General features: G+C 47.3%; 1 protein-coding gene across 1 annotated transcript in view; it reads left to right on the top strand.

The window, feature by feature from the left end:
- The window catches only part of LOC115163216 (PTB-containing, cubilin and LRP1-interacting protein), a 47152-nt gene extending 31925 nt beyond the window's left edge, over positions 1-15227 (top strand). The window contains exon 3 of the mRNA XM_029714914.1: positions 12810-15227. Coding sequence (XP_029570774.1) covers positions 12810-13307 — 498 coding nt within the window. The 3' untranslated portion in view covers positions 13308-15227. The remainder of the gene's footprint in view (positions 1-12809) is intronic.
- The last annotated feature ends 425 nt before the right edge of the window (positions 15228-15652 follow it).

The raw sequence follows: 15652 nt of genomic DNA on the forward strand, positions 1-15652 counted from the left end.
CTTGTACCATTCCGGGATATTCGGTAATAATGGCATTGAACACAAGGGCCACTATTTTCAAACCCCCCTGAGCCTCTGTAATCCGTAGGTTAGCAATGCTATCAAGAACATGTAAAATCCCACAGAGAATGCTAACTAAATGCTAACAAGCACATTGCGAACATTTTATACTGTCTCTGACTTAAACTATTTGCAGGACAGACGTCCCAGCTCATAAAGTTATACAAGTAACTGAAAAATGCTACTCACAGTTTTTTACAAGCACAAAACAAATATTAGACAGCAAAGCTCTTGATCCAGGAGGGAATTATCTGCTGTTACTAAGCAAAGCTTGATTTTGGAAGAAGCTAACATCTAGCTAGATATAGTAGCTACTAAATTAGTAAACCAAATGCACAACTGCAGAGCATTTAGCACATTTTAGACATTTAACTTAATAGTTATAAGATATCTAGCAGGCAAACATTTATTTGTGAATTCCATACTTTAACTACATCAGCTGTCCCGTGCTGCACAACACTGATTGACTCACAAGGCTCCGGTCTCTTGTCTCTTGTCATTGTGCACTTGTAAACAAACACCACGTGACTGGGGACTACTGGCAAGCTTCATAATGAAAAATTATCTGTCAGGTGAAATGAAGAACGCAATCTTCTTTATCTCCTAATTTATTGTGCAAATTGACTGCATGTTTTTACAAGTAGCTACAAATATTCAAAAGTATAAAAAAAACTTAAATAGTATTGACAGGATTGAAAAACCATCCCGTGGCTATTTCCAAATACCCCGGTATACAGTATATATGGTATACCGCCCATGGGTATACCGCCCATGGGTATATGGTATACCGCCCATGGTCTGTCTATGGGGTCTATGAGGAGTTTCCGAGCCTCTCTCCTGAGGAGGAGTGCATCATGGTAGATAACTAACTGTCTGTATGATTAATAGATTAGACCCATGTGAAACCCCTACCCACCTGCTTTCTGGTGTTTGCCTGTGAGATTCCTTTGAGCACTGATGTGTGTGTGTTGATGCGTGTGTTTATGTTGTATGTGAGTGTGTGTGTGTGCATACGGGTGCATTCGTGTGTGTATCCAAGTATACAGGAAGGTATCAGACCCACCTTCAGATGGGCTGGGCTTTCACACACACACACACACACACACACACACACACACACACACACACACACACACACACACACACACACACACACACAAATGTTCTAACATTCCAGTTTCCCAGATGAGGACTGTCACCCCCTCATTATTTCATCCTTGTAAATCATCAGAGGAGAAAAGGAGAGGAAGCATTTCCTGTTTTCAAACGTTTACACCAGACATGAACACAGACTGCTGTAAAGTTGTCATGGTGAGGTCACAAATGCACAGTGAGATTCTGTTCATGAGTCAGTTTAAAATGACCTTTGTCTCTGACTGAAACATACACACACACACTCTGATACTATAGCCCTGACAAACCCAGCTGTACAAACTTCACATACAGTACGTACCTGTGACTGACGTACCTTGAGCAGAAACAGACTGGCACCCAGGCTAATTTAATCTATATAAGATTATCAATCCCCAGTTCCTCAATTCCTCTGCATAGTTGTCCCCCTCTACAGAGTCTCTAAGGATGTTTTAACACTTGGATCCTTCCAGACAATTTTTCTTTGTTGCAGTGTGAACACTCCAAAGGAACCCACAAAAGAGCCCCCGAAGTGAACCGAACTGAGACCATCTAGAGAGGTGGTCTGAGTTTGGTTTGCTTGAATTCCGTCGTCCGGTTCCTTTTTTTTAGGACAATGTGAACGTAAAGCTCCCCAGGTTCGCCTGTCATTATTCCCGCACCACACACTAGACTACTGCAACGCTGTTTTCCCTTCCATAACCCCTCACACTAGACTACTGCAACACTGTTTTCCCTTCCATAACACCTCACACTAGACTACTGACATAACCCTCACACTAGACTACTGACATAACCCCTCACACTAGACTACTGACATAACCCCTCACACTAGACTACTGACATAACCCCTCACACTAGACTACTGACATAACCCCTCACACTAGACTACTGCCATAACCCCTCACACTAGACTACTGCCATAACCCCTCACACTAGACTACTGACATAACCCCTCACACTAGACTACTGACATAACCCCTCACACTAGACTACTGACATAACCCCTCACACTAGACTACTGCAACACTGTTTCCTCTGACATAACCCCTCACACTAGACTACTGTAATACTGTTTCCTCTGACATAACCCCTCACACTAGACTACTGTAATACTGTTTCCTCTGACATAACCCCTCACACTAGACTACTGTAATGCTGTTTCCTCTGACATAACCCCTCACACTAGACTACTGTAACACTGTTTCCTCTGACATAACCCCTCACACTAGACTACTGACATAACCCCTCACACTAGACTACTGACATAACCCCTCACACTAGACTACTGCACCACTGTTTCCACTGCCATAGCCCCTCACACTAGACTACTGCACCACTGTTTCCCCTGCCATAACCCCTCACACTAGACTACTGACATAACCCCTCACACTAGACTACTGACATAACCCCTCACACTAGACTACTGCAACACTCTTTCCCCTGCCATAACCCCTCACACTAGACTACTGACATAACCCCTCACACTAGACTACTGTAACACTATTTCTCCTGCCATAACCCCTCACACTAGACTACTGACATAACCCCTCACACTAGACTACTGCAACACTGTTTCCCCTGCCATAACCCCTCACACTAGACTACTGCAGCACTGTTTTCCCTTCCATAACCCCTCACACTAGACTACTGACATAACCCCTCACACTAGACTACTGACATAACCCCTCACACTAGACTACTGACATAACCCCTCACACTAGACTACTGACATAACCCCTCACACTAGACTACTGACATAACCCCTCACACTAGACTACTGCAACACTGTTTCCCCTGACATAACCCCTCACACTAGACTACTGACATAACCCCTCACACTAGACTACTGTAATACTGTTTCCTCTGACATAACCCCTCACACTAGACTACTGTAACACTGTTTCCTCTGACATAACCCCTCACACTAGACTACTGTAATACTGTTTCCCCTGCCATAACCCCTCACACTAGACTACTGACATAACCCCTCACACTAGACTACTGCAACACTGTTTCCCCTGCCATAACCCCTCACACTAGACTACTGACATAACCCCTCACACTAGACTACTGTAATACAGTTTCCCTTGCCATAACCCTTCACACTAGACTACTGACATAACCCCTCACACTAGACTACTGCAACACTGTTTCCCCTGACATAACCCCTCACACTAGACTACTGCAACCCTGTTTCTCCTGCCATAACCCCTCACACTAGACTACTGACATAACCCCTCACACTAGACTACTGCAACCCTGTTTCTCCTGCCATAACCCCTCACACTAGACTACTGCAACAATGTGTCCCTTGCCATAACCCCTCACATTTGTGCCACAAAAGAGAGAAGATGATGATGTGCAGGTTCATAACAACAAGAAACAGTGTGCAGTTTTTGGATATTGATTAGCGATTGTCAAGGACTGCACAGAAATTCCAAAATGTGTGGAGTTTTTACTTCAGTTTATTTGTTTGCAATATGTGATCTATAGGCCAAGAGAGCTCAATAAGCTGTTTATTGTTAGTGGGGTTTGAATAGTGTGTGATGACAACAGATTTGGTGACATCACAACGTAGGGTACAACATCTATTCTATCTCTTAAAGGGGCAGTAGCCTACCTTTGGGGGTAGAAGGTTCAATTACAGCGTGATTTATTCTGCAGTTATTCTATTGCTATTTATTCTGTTACCAATCAAATGTACATGTTAATAGTACCTTCTGATTACAATTATTATGTCTCATATTTTAACTAAAGACAATCAATTAGCTTCCAAAATGTAAGTACTGGAGGTATATCTAGCTTTGCGATAACACATTCTGATTGAATGACGAGTCCTGCACTTTGTAAATACCCAGAGTGCATGTTGGAAAAAGATCTTGGTTTCTTTCTAAACATAGCAATGTGAATGCAAAGAGGACTCGGTTCACAAAATAGTTGAAGTGAACTGGCAAAATAGTTGAGTCCTCTGTCATGCTATCCAGGTCTGTGCCCAAACAGTTCGAGCTTCTACTTTTAAAAATCCACCTTTCCAGAAATAAGTCTCTCACTGTTGCTGCCTTTTATAGACCCCCCTTAGTCCCCAGCTGTGCCCTGGACACCATATGTGTATTAATTGCCCCCCATTTATCTTCAGAGTTTGTACTGTTAGGTGACCTAAACTGGGATATGCTTAACCTACAATCTAAGTTAGATGCCCTCAATGCATCCTGTAGTACAAACTCAAAAAAGTTCTGGGACACTGTAAAGTCCATGGAGAATAAAAGCACCTCCTCCCAGCTGCCCACTGCTCTGAGGCTAGGAAACACTGTTACCACCGATAAATCTACTATAATTGAGAATTTCAATAAGCATTTCTCTACGGCTGGCCATGCTTTCCACCTGGCTACCCCTTACCCAGTCAGCTGCCTGGCACCCTCCACAGCAACCCGCCAAAGCCCCCACCATTTCTCCTTCACCCAAATCCAGATAGCTGATGTTCTGAAAGAGCTGCAAAATCTGGACCCCTACAAATCAGCTGGGCTAGGCAATGTGGACCCTCTCTTTCTAAAATGATCTGCCACAATTGTTGCAACCCCTATTACTAGCCTGTTCAACCTCTCTTTCGTATTGTCTAAGATTCTCAAAGATTGGAAAGCTGCCGCGGTCATCCCCCTCTTCACAGGGGGAGACACTCTAGACCCAAACTGTTACAGACCTATATCTATAATACCCTGCCTTTCTAAAGTCTTTGAAAACCAAGTTAACAAACAGTTCACCGACCATTTCAAATCCCACCGAACCTTCTCCACTATGCAATCTGGTTTCTGAGTGGGTCATGGGTGCACCTCAGCCACGCTCAAGGTCCTAAACGATATCATAACCGCCATCGATAAAATACAATACAATGCAGCCATCTTCATCGACCTGGCCAAGGCTTTCGACTCTGTCAATCACTGCATTCTTATCGGCAGACTCAACAGCCTTGGTTTCTCAAATGACTGCCTCGCCTGTTTCACCAACTACTTCTCAGATAGAGTTCAGTGTGTCAAATCGGAGGGCCTGTTGTCCGGACCTCTGGCAATCTCTATGGGGGTGCCACAGGGTTCAATTCTTGGGCAGACTCTTTTCTCTGTATCCATCAATGATGTCGCTCTTGCTACTGGTGATTCTCTGATCCACCTCTACGCAGACGACACCATTCTGTATACTTTTGGCCTTTCTTTGGTCACTGTGTTAACAAACCTCCAGACGAGCTTCAATGCCATACAACACTCCTTCCGTAGGCTCCAACTGCTCTTAATTGCAAGTAAAACTAAATGCATGCTCTTCAACCGATCGCTGCCCCCACCCGCCCGCTCATCTAGGATCACTACTCTGGACGGTTCTGACTTAGAATATGTGGACAACTACAAATACCTAGGTGTCTGGTTAGACTGTAAACTCTCCTTCCAGACTCACATTAAGCATCTCCAATCCAAAATTAAATCTAGAATCGGCTTCCTATATGCCAACAAAGCCTCCTTCACTCATCCTGCCAAACATACCCTCGTAAAACTGGCTATGCTACTGATCCTTGACTTCGGCGATGTCATTTACAAAATAGCCTCCAACACTCTACTCAGCAAATTGAATGTAGTCTATCACAGTGCCATCCACTTTGTTACCAAAGCCCCATATACTACCCACCACTGCGACCTGTATGCTCACATTGGCTGGGCCTGGCTTCCTATTCGTCGCCAAACCCACTGGCTCCAGGTCATCTATAAGTCTTTGCTAGGTAAAGCCCCGCCTTATCTCAGCTCACTGGTCACCATAGCAGCACCCACCTGTAGCACGTGCTCCAGCAGGTATATTTCACTGGTCATCCCCAAAGCAAACTCCTCCTTTGGGCGCCTTTCCTTCCAGTTCTCCGCTGCCAATGACTGGAACGAATTGCAAAAATCACTAAAGCTGGAGTCTTATATCTCCCTCACTAAATTTAAGCATTAGCTGTCAGAGCAGCTTACCGATCATTGCACCTGTACACAGCCCATCTGTAAATAGCCCACCCAACTACCTCATCCCCATATTGTTATTTATTTTGTTGCTCCTTTGCACCCCAGTATCTCTACTTGCACATTCATCTTCTGCACAACTATCACTCCAGTGTTTAACTGCTAAATTGTAGTTATTTCGCCTCTATGGCCTATTTATTGCCTTACCTTCCAAATCTTACTGCATTTGCACACACTGTATATAGATTTTTTTCTATTGTGTTATTGACTGTATGTTTGTTTATCCCAAGTGTAACTCTGTGTTGTTTGTGTCTGTAACGGCTGTCTTCGTCGTCAGACGAAACAGAGAAGTCATCGTCTGAGAAAGTGGAGCAATACGCAGCGGAGTTAGTGTTCATCATTGAAGTTTAATTTACTAAAGAACACTACACAAAACAAGAAAACCGACAGCCAAACAGTCCTGTCAGGTGCAAAACACTAAACAGAAACAGAAACAATCCCCCACAAAACCCAAAGGAAAAACAGGCTCCTTATGTGTGACTCCCAATCAGCAACAACGAACTACAGCTGTGCCTGATTGGGAGCCACACACGGCCCAAAACAAAGAAATACAAAAACATAGAAAAATGAACATAGAACGCCCACCCAATGTAACACCCTGGCCTAACCAAAATAAAGAACAAAAACCCCTCTCATGGCCAGGGCGTTACAGTACTCCCCCCCAAAGGTGCGGACTCCGGCCGCAAAACCTGACTCTGAAGGGGAGGGTCCGGGTAGGCCTTCTTACGGCGGCGGCTCAGGTGCGGGACGTGGCCTCCGCTCCAGCCTCGACGTTGCCCACTTAGGTGGCGCCCCTGGCCGAGCCGGAGGACTGGTGGGCGACCCTGACTGTGCCCGCCTGGCGGGCGATTCTGGCTGCGCCCGGCTGGAGGGCGACCCTGGCTGCGCCCGGCTGGCGGGCGACCCTGGCGGCTCCAGGCTGGCGGGCGGCTCTGGCCCAGGATTCACCAGGCTGGGGAGACATGAAGGAAGCCTGGCCCTGGGCACAGGCACAGGAGTCACCAGGCTGGGGAGACATGAAGGAGGCCTGGCCCTGGGCGCAGGCACAGGACTCACCAGGCTGGCGGGCGGCTCTGGCGGCTCCGGACAGGCGGGCGGCTCTGGACAGGCGGGCGGCTCTGGCGGCTCCGGACAGGCGGGCGGCTCCGGACAGGCGGGCGGCTCTGGCGGCTCCGGACTGGCGGGCGGCTCTGGCGGCTTCGGACTGGCGGGCGGCTCTGGCGGCTCCGGACTGGCAGGCGGCTCTGGCGGCTCTGGCCCAGGACTCACCAGGCTGGGGAGACATGAAGGAGGCCTGGCTCTGGGCGCATGCACTGGACTCACCAGGCTGGGGAGACCCACAGGAGGCCTGGTCCTGGGAGGAGGTACAGGATAGACCAGGCTGGAGAGACCCACAGGAGGCCTGGTCCTGGGAGGAGGCACAGGATAAACCAGGCTGTGGGGGAGCACTGGAGTTCTGGTGCGTAGGCTTGCCACCCAAACTCCAGGCTGAATGCCCACTTTTGCCCGGCACGGGCGGAGGCAGGCATTGGGCAAACTGAGCCCTCCCAGCGCCCTGGAGACACAGTGCGCAGAGCCGGCGCAGGATAGCCTGGACCGAAACGGAGCACTGGAGACCAGACAGGCTGAGCTGGCACAATCCGTCCTGGCTCGATGCCTGCTCTCGCATGGCACTTGCGGGGGGCTGGCATGTAGCGCTCCGGGCTATCAACGCGTACTGGGGACACCGTGCGCTTTACCGCATAACACGGTGCCTGACCAGTACTGCGCTGCCTCCTGTAAGCACGGGCAGTTGGCCCAGAATTCCTTCCTGGCTCCGCCACACTCCCCGTGTGCCCCCTCTCGTGCCTGTTGCGCTCCCTCGCTTCGTACCAGCGCCTCTCAGCTATCGCCGCCTCGATCTCCCACTGCGGGCGGCGATACTCCCCAGCCTGAGCCCACGGTCCACCTCCGTCGAGCAATTCCTCCCATCTCCAGGAATCCTGAACGCACCTCTCCATCTCCTCCAAAGTCCATGAGTCCATATTACTTCCCTTCTCCTGGTGCCTCTCCTTCCTGCGCTGCTTGGTCCGTTTTTGGTGGGTAATTCTGTAACGGCTGTCTTCGTCATCAGACGAAACAGAGAAGTCATCGTCTGAAAAAGTGGACCAATACGCAGCGGAGTTAGTGTTCATCATTGAAGTTTAATTTACTAAAGAACACTACACAAAACAAGAAAACCGACAACCAAACAGTCCTGTCAGGTGCAAAACACTAAACAGAAACAGAAACAATCCCCCACAAAACCCAAAGGAAAAACAGGCTCCTTATGTGTGACTCCCAATCAGCAACAACGAACTACAGCTGTGCCTGATTGGGAGCCACACACGGCCCAAAACAAAGAAATACAAAAACATAGAAAAATGAACATAGAACGCCCACCCAATGTAACACCCTGGCCTAACCAAAATAAAGAACAAAAACCCCTCTCTATGGCCAGGGCGTTACAGTGTCGCTCTGCTTTGCTTTATCTTGGCCAGGTCGCAGTTGTAAATGAGAACTTGTTCTCAACTGGCCTACCTGGTTAAATAAAGGTGAAATAAATAAAAAAATAAAAAAAATAAAGGCAAGGGCAGTGTGAATCCAAAGAGAACTGAGTTACTTTGCTTTTTTTACCCCGGAGTTCACTTTAACGAGGACTGACATCGTTTTTTTTTAATAGCATTATATGTGAAAACACCCTAATAAGGTCTCTGGAAAGAGGTGGATTGTTTCTGTCTGAATGTCTTCTCCTGACTGAGCCTCCAAGACATGTAAAAGGAGACTGGTAGAGTTTCCCCATCCTTTCACTACAGTATGTATAATAATAATTATAGCTGTACATCCTCACTGCACTGATTCCTGCCTACCCCAACATACCAACCTACCTACCTACCTACCCACCTACCTACCTACCTACCTACCTACCTACCTACCTACCTACCTAGCCCTTCTCCTCCCTGCCCCTTTTCCCTTCAGTCGTATTAGAGCAAACATGTTTAGTCTGTGTGATATTACACAGACCAAAGAGAATTGCTGTCAATGAGGGGCTTTGAGGACAGAAATACTGCAGAGACCAGTGAGTGAGACTGAGGAATGAGGGACTCTTTGTGGAGCACCAGCCTCGGAGGAATAGAGGCGGCCTCTGTTCCCTTGTAGCAACCCCAAACACCTCCCATACCGTGTAGTGTATGTGTGTGTGTGCACACGTGTGTGAGCACGTGTGTGTGTATGCATGTGTGTTTGTGTGTACGCCCACGTGTGTGTTTATGCATATGTACGTGCATGCGTGTGGTGAGGTGAGCTCACTGGTCACCCAGTACAACCGGTAGACCAGGGGCCTCTAGAATGGACCAGTTGTCCCTGCTGACCCCAAGCCACTCCCAGAGCTGCCTGACACAGAGCAGAGTACGACCTTCCTGGCATGGGGACAGATGGGACAGTAGGGGACAGGGGGGACAGTGTGAGAGGGGAAAGTGTCAGAGAATTGAGTTGGACAGATAGATCTAACATACACATAGATTGGATTTGAATGCTAAGGTAGATTTCAATTATTACTTTTTAACATGCGTTATTGGCATCAAGCCTTCATCCAAATGTTTGTGCAGTCTAATAGTAAGATGTCTATGTATCCAGTACATAGGCCATCCACAGGCCATCATTGCCAGCCCGCACTCAACTACTAAGTAGATAAAAAAATAAAGGAAAAATGAAATAATTCCCTCAAAAGACCATAACAATGAATTATTGCTTGATTTATACTGTATTTCCACTGTGAATATCCTGGTGGGTGGATGTCAGTGGATGTCAGTTGGCTGAGAGCGGGGTGTCAGTGTGGTCGGTTGGCTAACCGCCTGGCAACTGGGGGTGCTCCAGAGGTTTTCACCATGATGAATCTGCTGGAGAAGCTTCGGGGGAGAAACGTGGCGGTCGCCCCTTGATGACAACCATGCTGCCTGATGCTAAGGCTGAGACTGCAGCAGCTGGGTCTAGTGACTAGGATTCTCTCTGTACTCTCGTTTTCTCTCTCTGTTCATCTTTCTGTTTCTGTCACTCTCTCTTGCTTGCCTGTTTTCTCTTTTTTTCTGTCCTCTCTGTCTCCCTCTCTCTCCGTCCGTCTCGCTTGCTCTGTCTCCCTCTCGCTCCGTTTCGCTTGCTCTGGCTCTGGCTGTGGTTACTCTATTGGCTGGGCTCTCTGTGGTGTGATGTGGTGGGGATTAGTGCTTCCCACACCAGCCAGCCAGCCTGAAGACCTTCCTCTGTCCTCTGTTCTCCCAGGCTTCACCACTACAGGGTTATAATAGTTTGTGGATGGAATGACTGAGACTGGGAAAAAAGTGTCTAAATGGGAAGGAAGGAGAGAGGGCGGGAGGGATGGATGGAGGGATGAAGGGTGAGAGGGAGAGAGAGACTGAGAGAGAGAGGTACAGATATAGACCTTGTGGTCACAGACTAAACAAAACTTCCAGAGGGAAGAAAAAAACGGCCAGACAAAAGTCACAGAAGTTATATTTTCTATTTTTTTCCCCGCTTGTCTCCTTCATAGTTCCTGTCTGTGTCAATGTTTCATTGATACTACTGGACGTCTGTGTGCCCCTGTCCTTGACATATTATCAGATAGCACTGTATCTTTCAGAGTAACTGTGGTGTTGTTTGTTCACAGTGTTGTGTGTACAGTATGTGTGTTTTGTGTCTTTACTTTTGTGTCCCTTAATGATGCACCATTTTGCCAGCTTGCTCTAGGGTCTAGAGATGTACGATGCATTCTGATGTCAAATGTTATGCTTTTAAAGAAATACCCCAGCTATTTCTGAGCTTTTCCAGTTGAAAAACAATAACCCATGTACACATGCAATAATGTACACACACTTAATGGAAATAAAAAAAGATGTTCTGAGCAAAATTGCAAACTTCAAGAGTTGGCCAATCAAGGGGTGGGTCTGATGTGTTTACTCTGATGTCACTGGCCTCCTCCTTGCTTGTGAGAACCATAGAGGTGCAAAAATAGAACAAAGAGGAAAGCCCCCACACACACACTTGTGCCATGTCATGTCATACCACCTATGAACCTTTTGTTAAGTAAATCAGGTGATAAATGAGGTGGAAAGGAGATTGGTCTTGAACTTTTTCCTTTTCTTCATGACCTGCTTGCTGATATTTAATACGTTACACACACAGCTTAAGAAGTGAGGGAATGGAGTCAGGAGGCCACATGGAGTGAACTCTGGAGAGTATTCCCCAACCCCCTTCCATCGCTCTATCCCCCCATCCCTGGAAACATATACTGAGAGGAGAAAGTCTGCAAGTGCTTTACTCCAACCAGGCATCTCCTCTGTGTATTTTTATAAAGTCATAAAGTGCACCATGTAGAGAGAGAGATTGAAAGCCCTTTGAATTGAATAAAGCCCTTTGAATTGAATAAAGCCCTTTGAATTGAATTGAGAGAGAGAGAGAGAGAGAGAGAGAGAGAGAGAGAGAGAGAGAGAGCTCTCAAGTCAGCCATTGTGCCTGCTGGACCAAGGCCTGGGCTGGACCTAGGCCTGGGCTGGACCCACTCCCACTGAGAAACTAGGCTGTGTTCAGTTCACCTTTCTCTAGCCCTCTGGTTTACACCTTTATACTCCCTCTCCTCGACCCTCCCTCCCTCCCTCAAACCTTTATACTGTCCCCTCAACCCTTTATACTGTCTCCTCTCCCTCCCTCCCTCCCTCCCTCCCTCCCTCCCTCCCTCCCTCCCTCCCTCCCTCCCTCCCTCCACCCTTTATACTCTCCCTCCCTCCCCTCCCTCCCTCAACCCTTTATACTGTCTCCTCTCCCTCCCTCCCTCCCTCCCTCCCTCCCTCCCTCCCTCCCTCCCTCCCTCCACCCTTTATACTCTCCCTCCCTCCCCTCCCTCCCTCAACCCTTTATACTGTCCCCTCTCCCTCCCTCCCTCCCTCCCTCCCTCCCTCCCTCCCTCCCTCCCTCCCTCCCTCCCTCAACCCTTTATACTGTCCTCTCTCTCCCCCTCCCTCCCTCCCTCAATCCTTCATACTGTCCCCTCTCCTTGCTCCCACTTCTCTTTCTCTCTTTCTCTCTCCCTCAAGAGTAGAGTCTGTCAGTACAGTGTAGTAGCCTCTCCCAGTATGTAGTGTGTCACTACTATGGTATTCTGTAGTGTTGGCTGGCTGCTGCAGCAGTAAGAAGACTCTCAGCTCCACACAGTGTTTTCCCTCTGGGAAAATAACACACACGTCCCTCAGCATGACTTACAAATGGTGTCCCAATAGAAAACCATTGATTTGCAACTAGTACTCGGCTGAATGATTCTGAGTGTACATATTTTGTTTCTTGTTGATACGTATATAATATGCCATTCAGCAGACACTTATAGTACAGTGAATGCATAAGGGTACATTGCTTATAATGTGTGTATGTGATCCCTGCAGGAATTTAACCCATGACCTTAGCATTGAAAGTCCTACACTTTTACCAGTTGAGCCACATAGGTAGTCATAGTTTCGTACCACTAGATGCTGTCAGATGTTTAACAGCCTCTCTCTCTCTGCGTTCTCTCCACAGGTGACGTACCTGGGCAAGGTGACCATCTCAGGGACCCAGTTCCTGTCGGGCTGCACAGAGTCGGCAGTGGTGGGCCTGTGGAACCGCCGTGCGCTGGCCCAGGAAGAGCACCTCCCTGCCAACTCCCTCCTGGAGATCCGCCCCTTCCAGGTGCGCCTGCACCACCTGGACGGGCGCGGCGAGGCCTCTGTCACCATGGACACGTACCAGGTGGCGCGCATCGCCTACTGTACGGCGGACCACTGCACGAGCCCCAATGTGTTCGCCTGGATCTACCGGGAAATCAACGACGACCTGACCTTCCAGATGGACTGCCACGCCGTGGAGTGTGAGAGCAAGCTGGAGGCCAAGAAGCTGGCCCACTCCATGATGGAAGCCTTCCGCAAGACCTTCCACAGTATGCGCAGCGATGGACGCATCCACAAGAGCGGCTCCTCGGACGAGTTCGCCACTGACGACTCCGCTCCAGATGACTCCACCCCCGAGGAGGACGGCTGAGCACCAGGGTTGCCGCCCACCTCCCCCGGTCGCAAGCCGTGAGGGGAGGTGCACAGGGGCAGCCGGAGCACTCTTTCTACTCTCTGTCTCTCTTACTCTACTCTGGTTTAAGGAAAAAACTAAAATTGACCGACACACAGACTGCAAACGCCGACTAAAGGATGACGAGGACGTAGTTTTAAAAAGGGAAAAATAGGAGGACAAAGGAACCACAAGAGACGTAATATACGGGGAAGCAAAACTAAACTAGCACTGCCTCTTTGGATAAATAGGTCCTCAAACATCTGGATAGCCATTGAAGCGCATGATCTGCCCATTAGAGATTAGTGAATAATGGTTATAAGACATTCCCAATCGACTCTTCTGTCCGTCCGTCTGTCTGTCTGCAATGTGCAGAGAGACTCTGCCTCTTTACCCCACCTTGCGCCCCTTACCCACCCCTTCCCGCCCAATCAAAAGCCCAGATCACTTCCTAAGAATCCTAGATCACTGCCTCATGTTTTGACTTTAAAACAACAGCACTATGGAGTTACGAGTTATGCCTGTAGCACTGTTAAATGTGGGATTTAAAGAGAAAGCCTTGACTCTAATATATGTGTGGAAGGTTGCCGGGAGGAGGGAGGTCCTGACATATTTATTAGGCCACAAGAGCGTCATCTCTTATCGATCACATTTTGATTCCTTTTTTGGAAGCATACCAAAAGTGAGTCTTTTAGCTGTGTCTTGTCTGTTGATTTTGTGCCTCACTTCTAACATACCAAGGCTGGTCTCTGTCCCGCAATCCCAAACGTGTGCATGTGTGTGTGTGTGTGTAGTCGTGCATGTGCATGTGTGTGTGGAATGTGTGATCTAAGAAAAAGGATTGTCAGGAGAGAGAGCATGACCGATAATGGCCTAGTAATCCAACTAGAAGTGTAAAACTTGTCATAGCCTTCGTGGCATCCATTTTGGGAAGCTCTGCAGGGCTTTTTAAATTTAAACAGGAATGTGACCATTTGCCACATTTTTTTGTTGTTTTGTTTTGTATGAAAAGGGTAAGTAAATGTGACAGTCACAGAAACCGATGTTCTAGGACCCCAAAAATAGCCATCCATAAAGAATGCCTGAAGCCTATTGCCCTGTGCTGAATGTACTATAGGTATGTTGTGCTGCAAGCACCTTACACCTTTTAGTTACTTTGTTTTTTTAGTACATTTCTTCTACATTGTTTTATGTGGATTAGGTGCAGTTGGCAAGGGCAGTTTTCTGTACAGACACCTTAAGGGAACAATTATGTCTCGTGGGCTGGATGCGTGTTGAGTCCATGAACAGACACACACAGTTCAGTTTCTCTGTGCTGTCGAAGGGTACGAGCGACCATTTTGGGGCAACTGGAAGCCTCCACGGCACAAGAGCTCCACCCCTCCCACCCCCTTTTCTAACAATACTTTTTTGAATGGACTGGTACTCACAGTGGGTGGGTCATGTACTTTTTCTGTTGTGACTGAAGCAGATTTTATTAAGATGGCTCTGGTCAGTACATACATATAGAAATATATACATTGTATTTGAAACTCATTCAATAAGCTTATGTAAATACAAAAAAAAAGATCTGTTTCCAAATATTACAGCATTAAATGTTGATAGCTATTTTAAATAAACAACGGGAACATCAAAGACAGCACCAATGTTTTAAAGTAAATTGTGAATATGTAGAGTTCCATAGAACTGGCTGTTAAGAGGGTGTGAGCCCGGGACACAGGGCTTGAAATGCCAGGATGACAGGAGGAGAGAATGTTTATAAAGCTGTAGATTACTGTGTCATGTCTTGTCTGAAGGCTCAGACGTGCTTTAAATGTCTGGAAACGTTACCAAGTGTTTTCTATACAGAATTTGCAAAGATAAAGAAGCAATCACATATAAACTATTTACCAAGACTGACTGAATTTGATGAAGTCTCTTTTTTGTTACAAAAACGTTCATGTTGATTCAGGTTGGCTGTGATGCTTTGCCTCCGTATCAAATGTTTCTCACAGTACTAGGAATCGTACATGGGTGAATTTCAAGGGCTGTTTATGTATTAGGTTTGTGTACACATACAGTATTACAGCCAGAGGTTTGCTCCAGTCCTACCATTAATTGTATTTGTCTCCATTTCTTACATTTGCAGAACGCAAAGTTCTTCTCAACCACAAGCAATGTGTGGCAGCCATTTTGGTGCCCACATCAGTCTCAAGGTATTCCCATAACTCGGGTGCTTATACAGTTGGCTATCATCACAGAGCTTCTAAACCTAGAGGTGCAACATCGTAAGAGAGAAGTGAAAAATTCTTTCTAAGTTGTTAATTTTCTCAAAATCTGAAGGC

Source organism: Salmo trutta, chromosome 26 (genome assembly GCF_901001165.1).
Source record: "Salmo trutta chromosome 26, fSalTru1.1, whole genome shotgun sequence".
NCBI lineage: Eukaryota > Metazoa > Chordata > Actinopteri > Salmoniformes > Salmonidae > Salmo > Salmo trutta.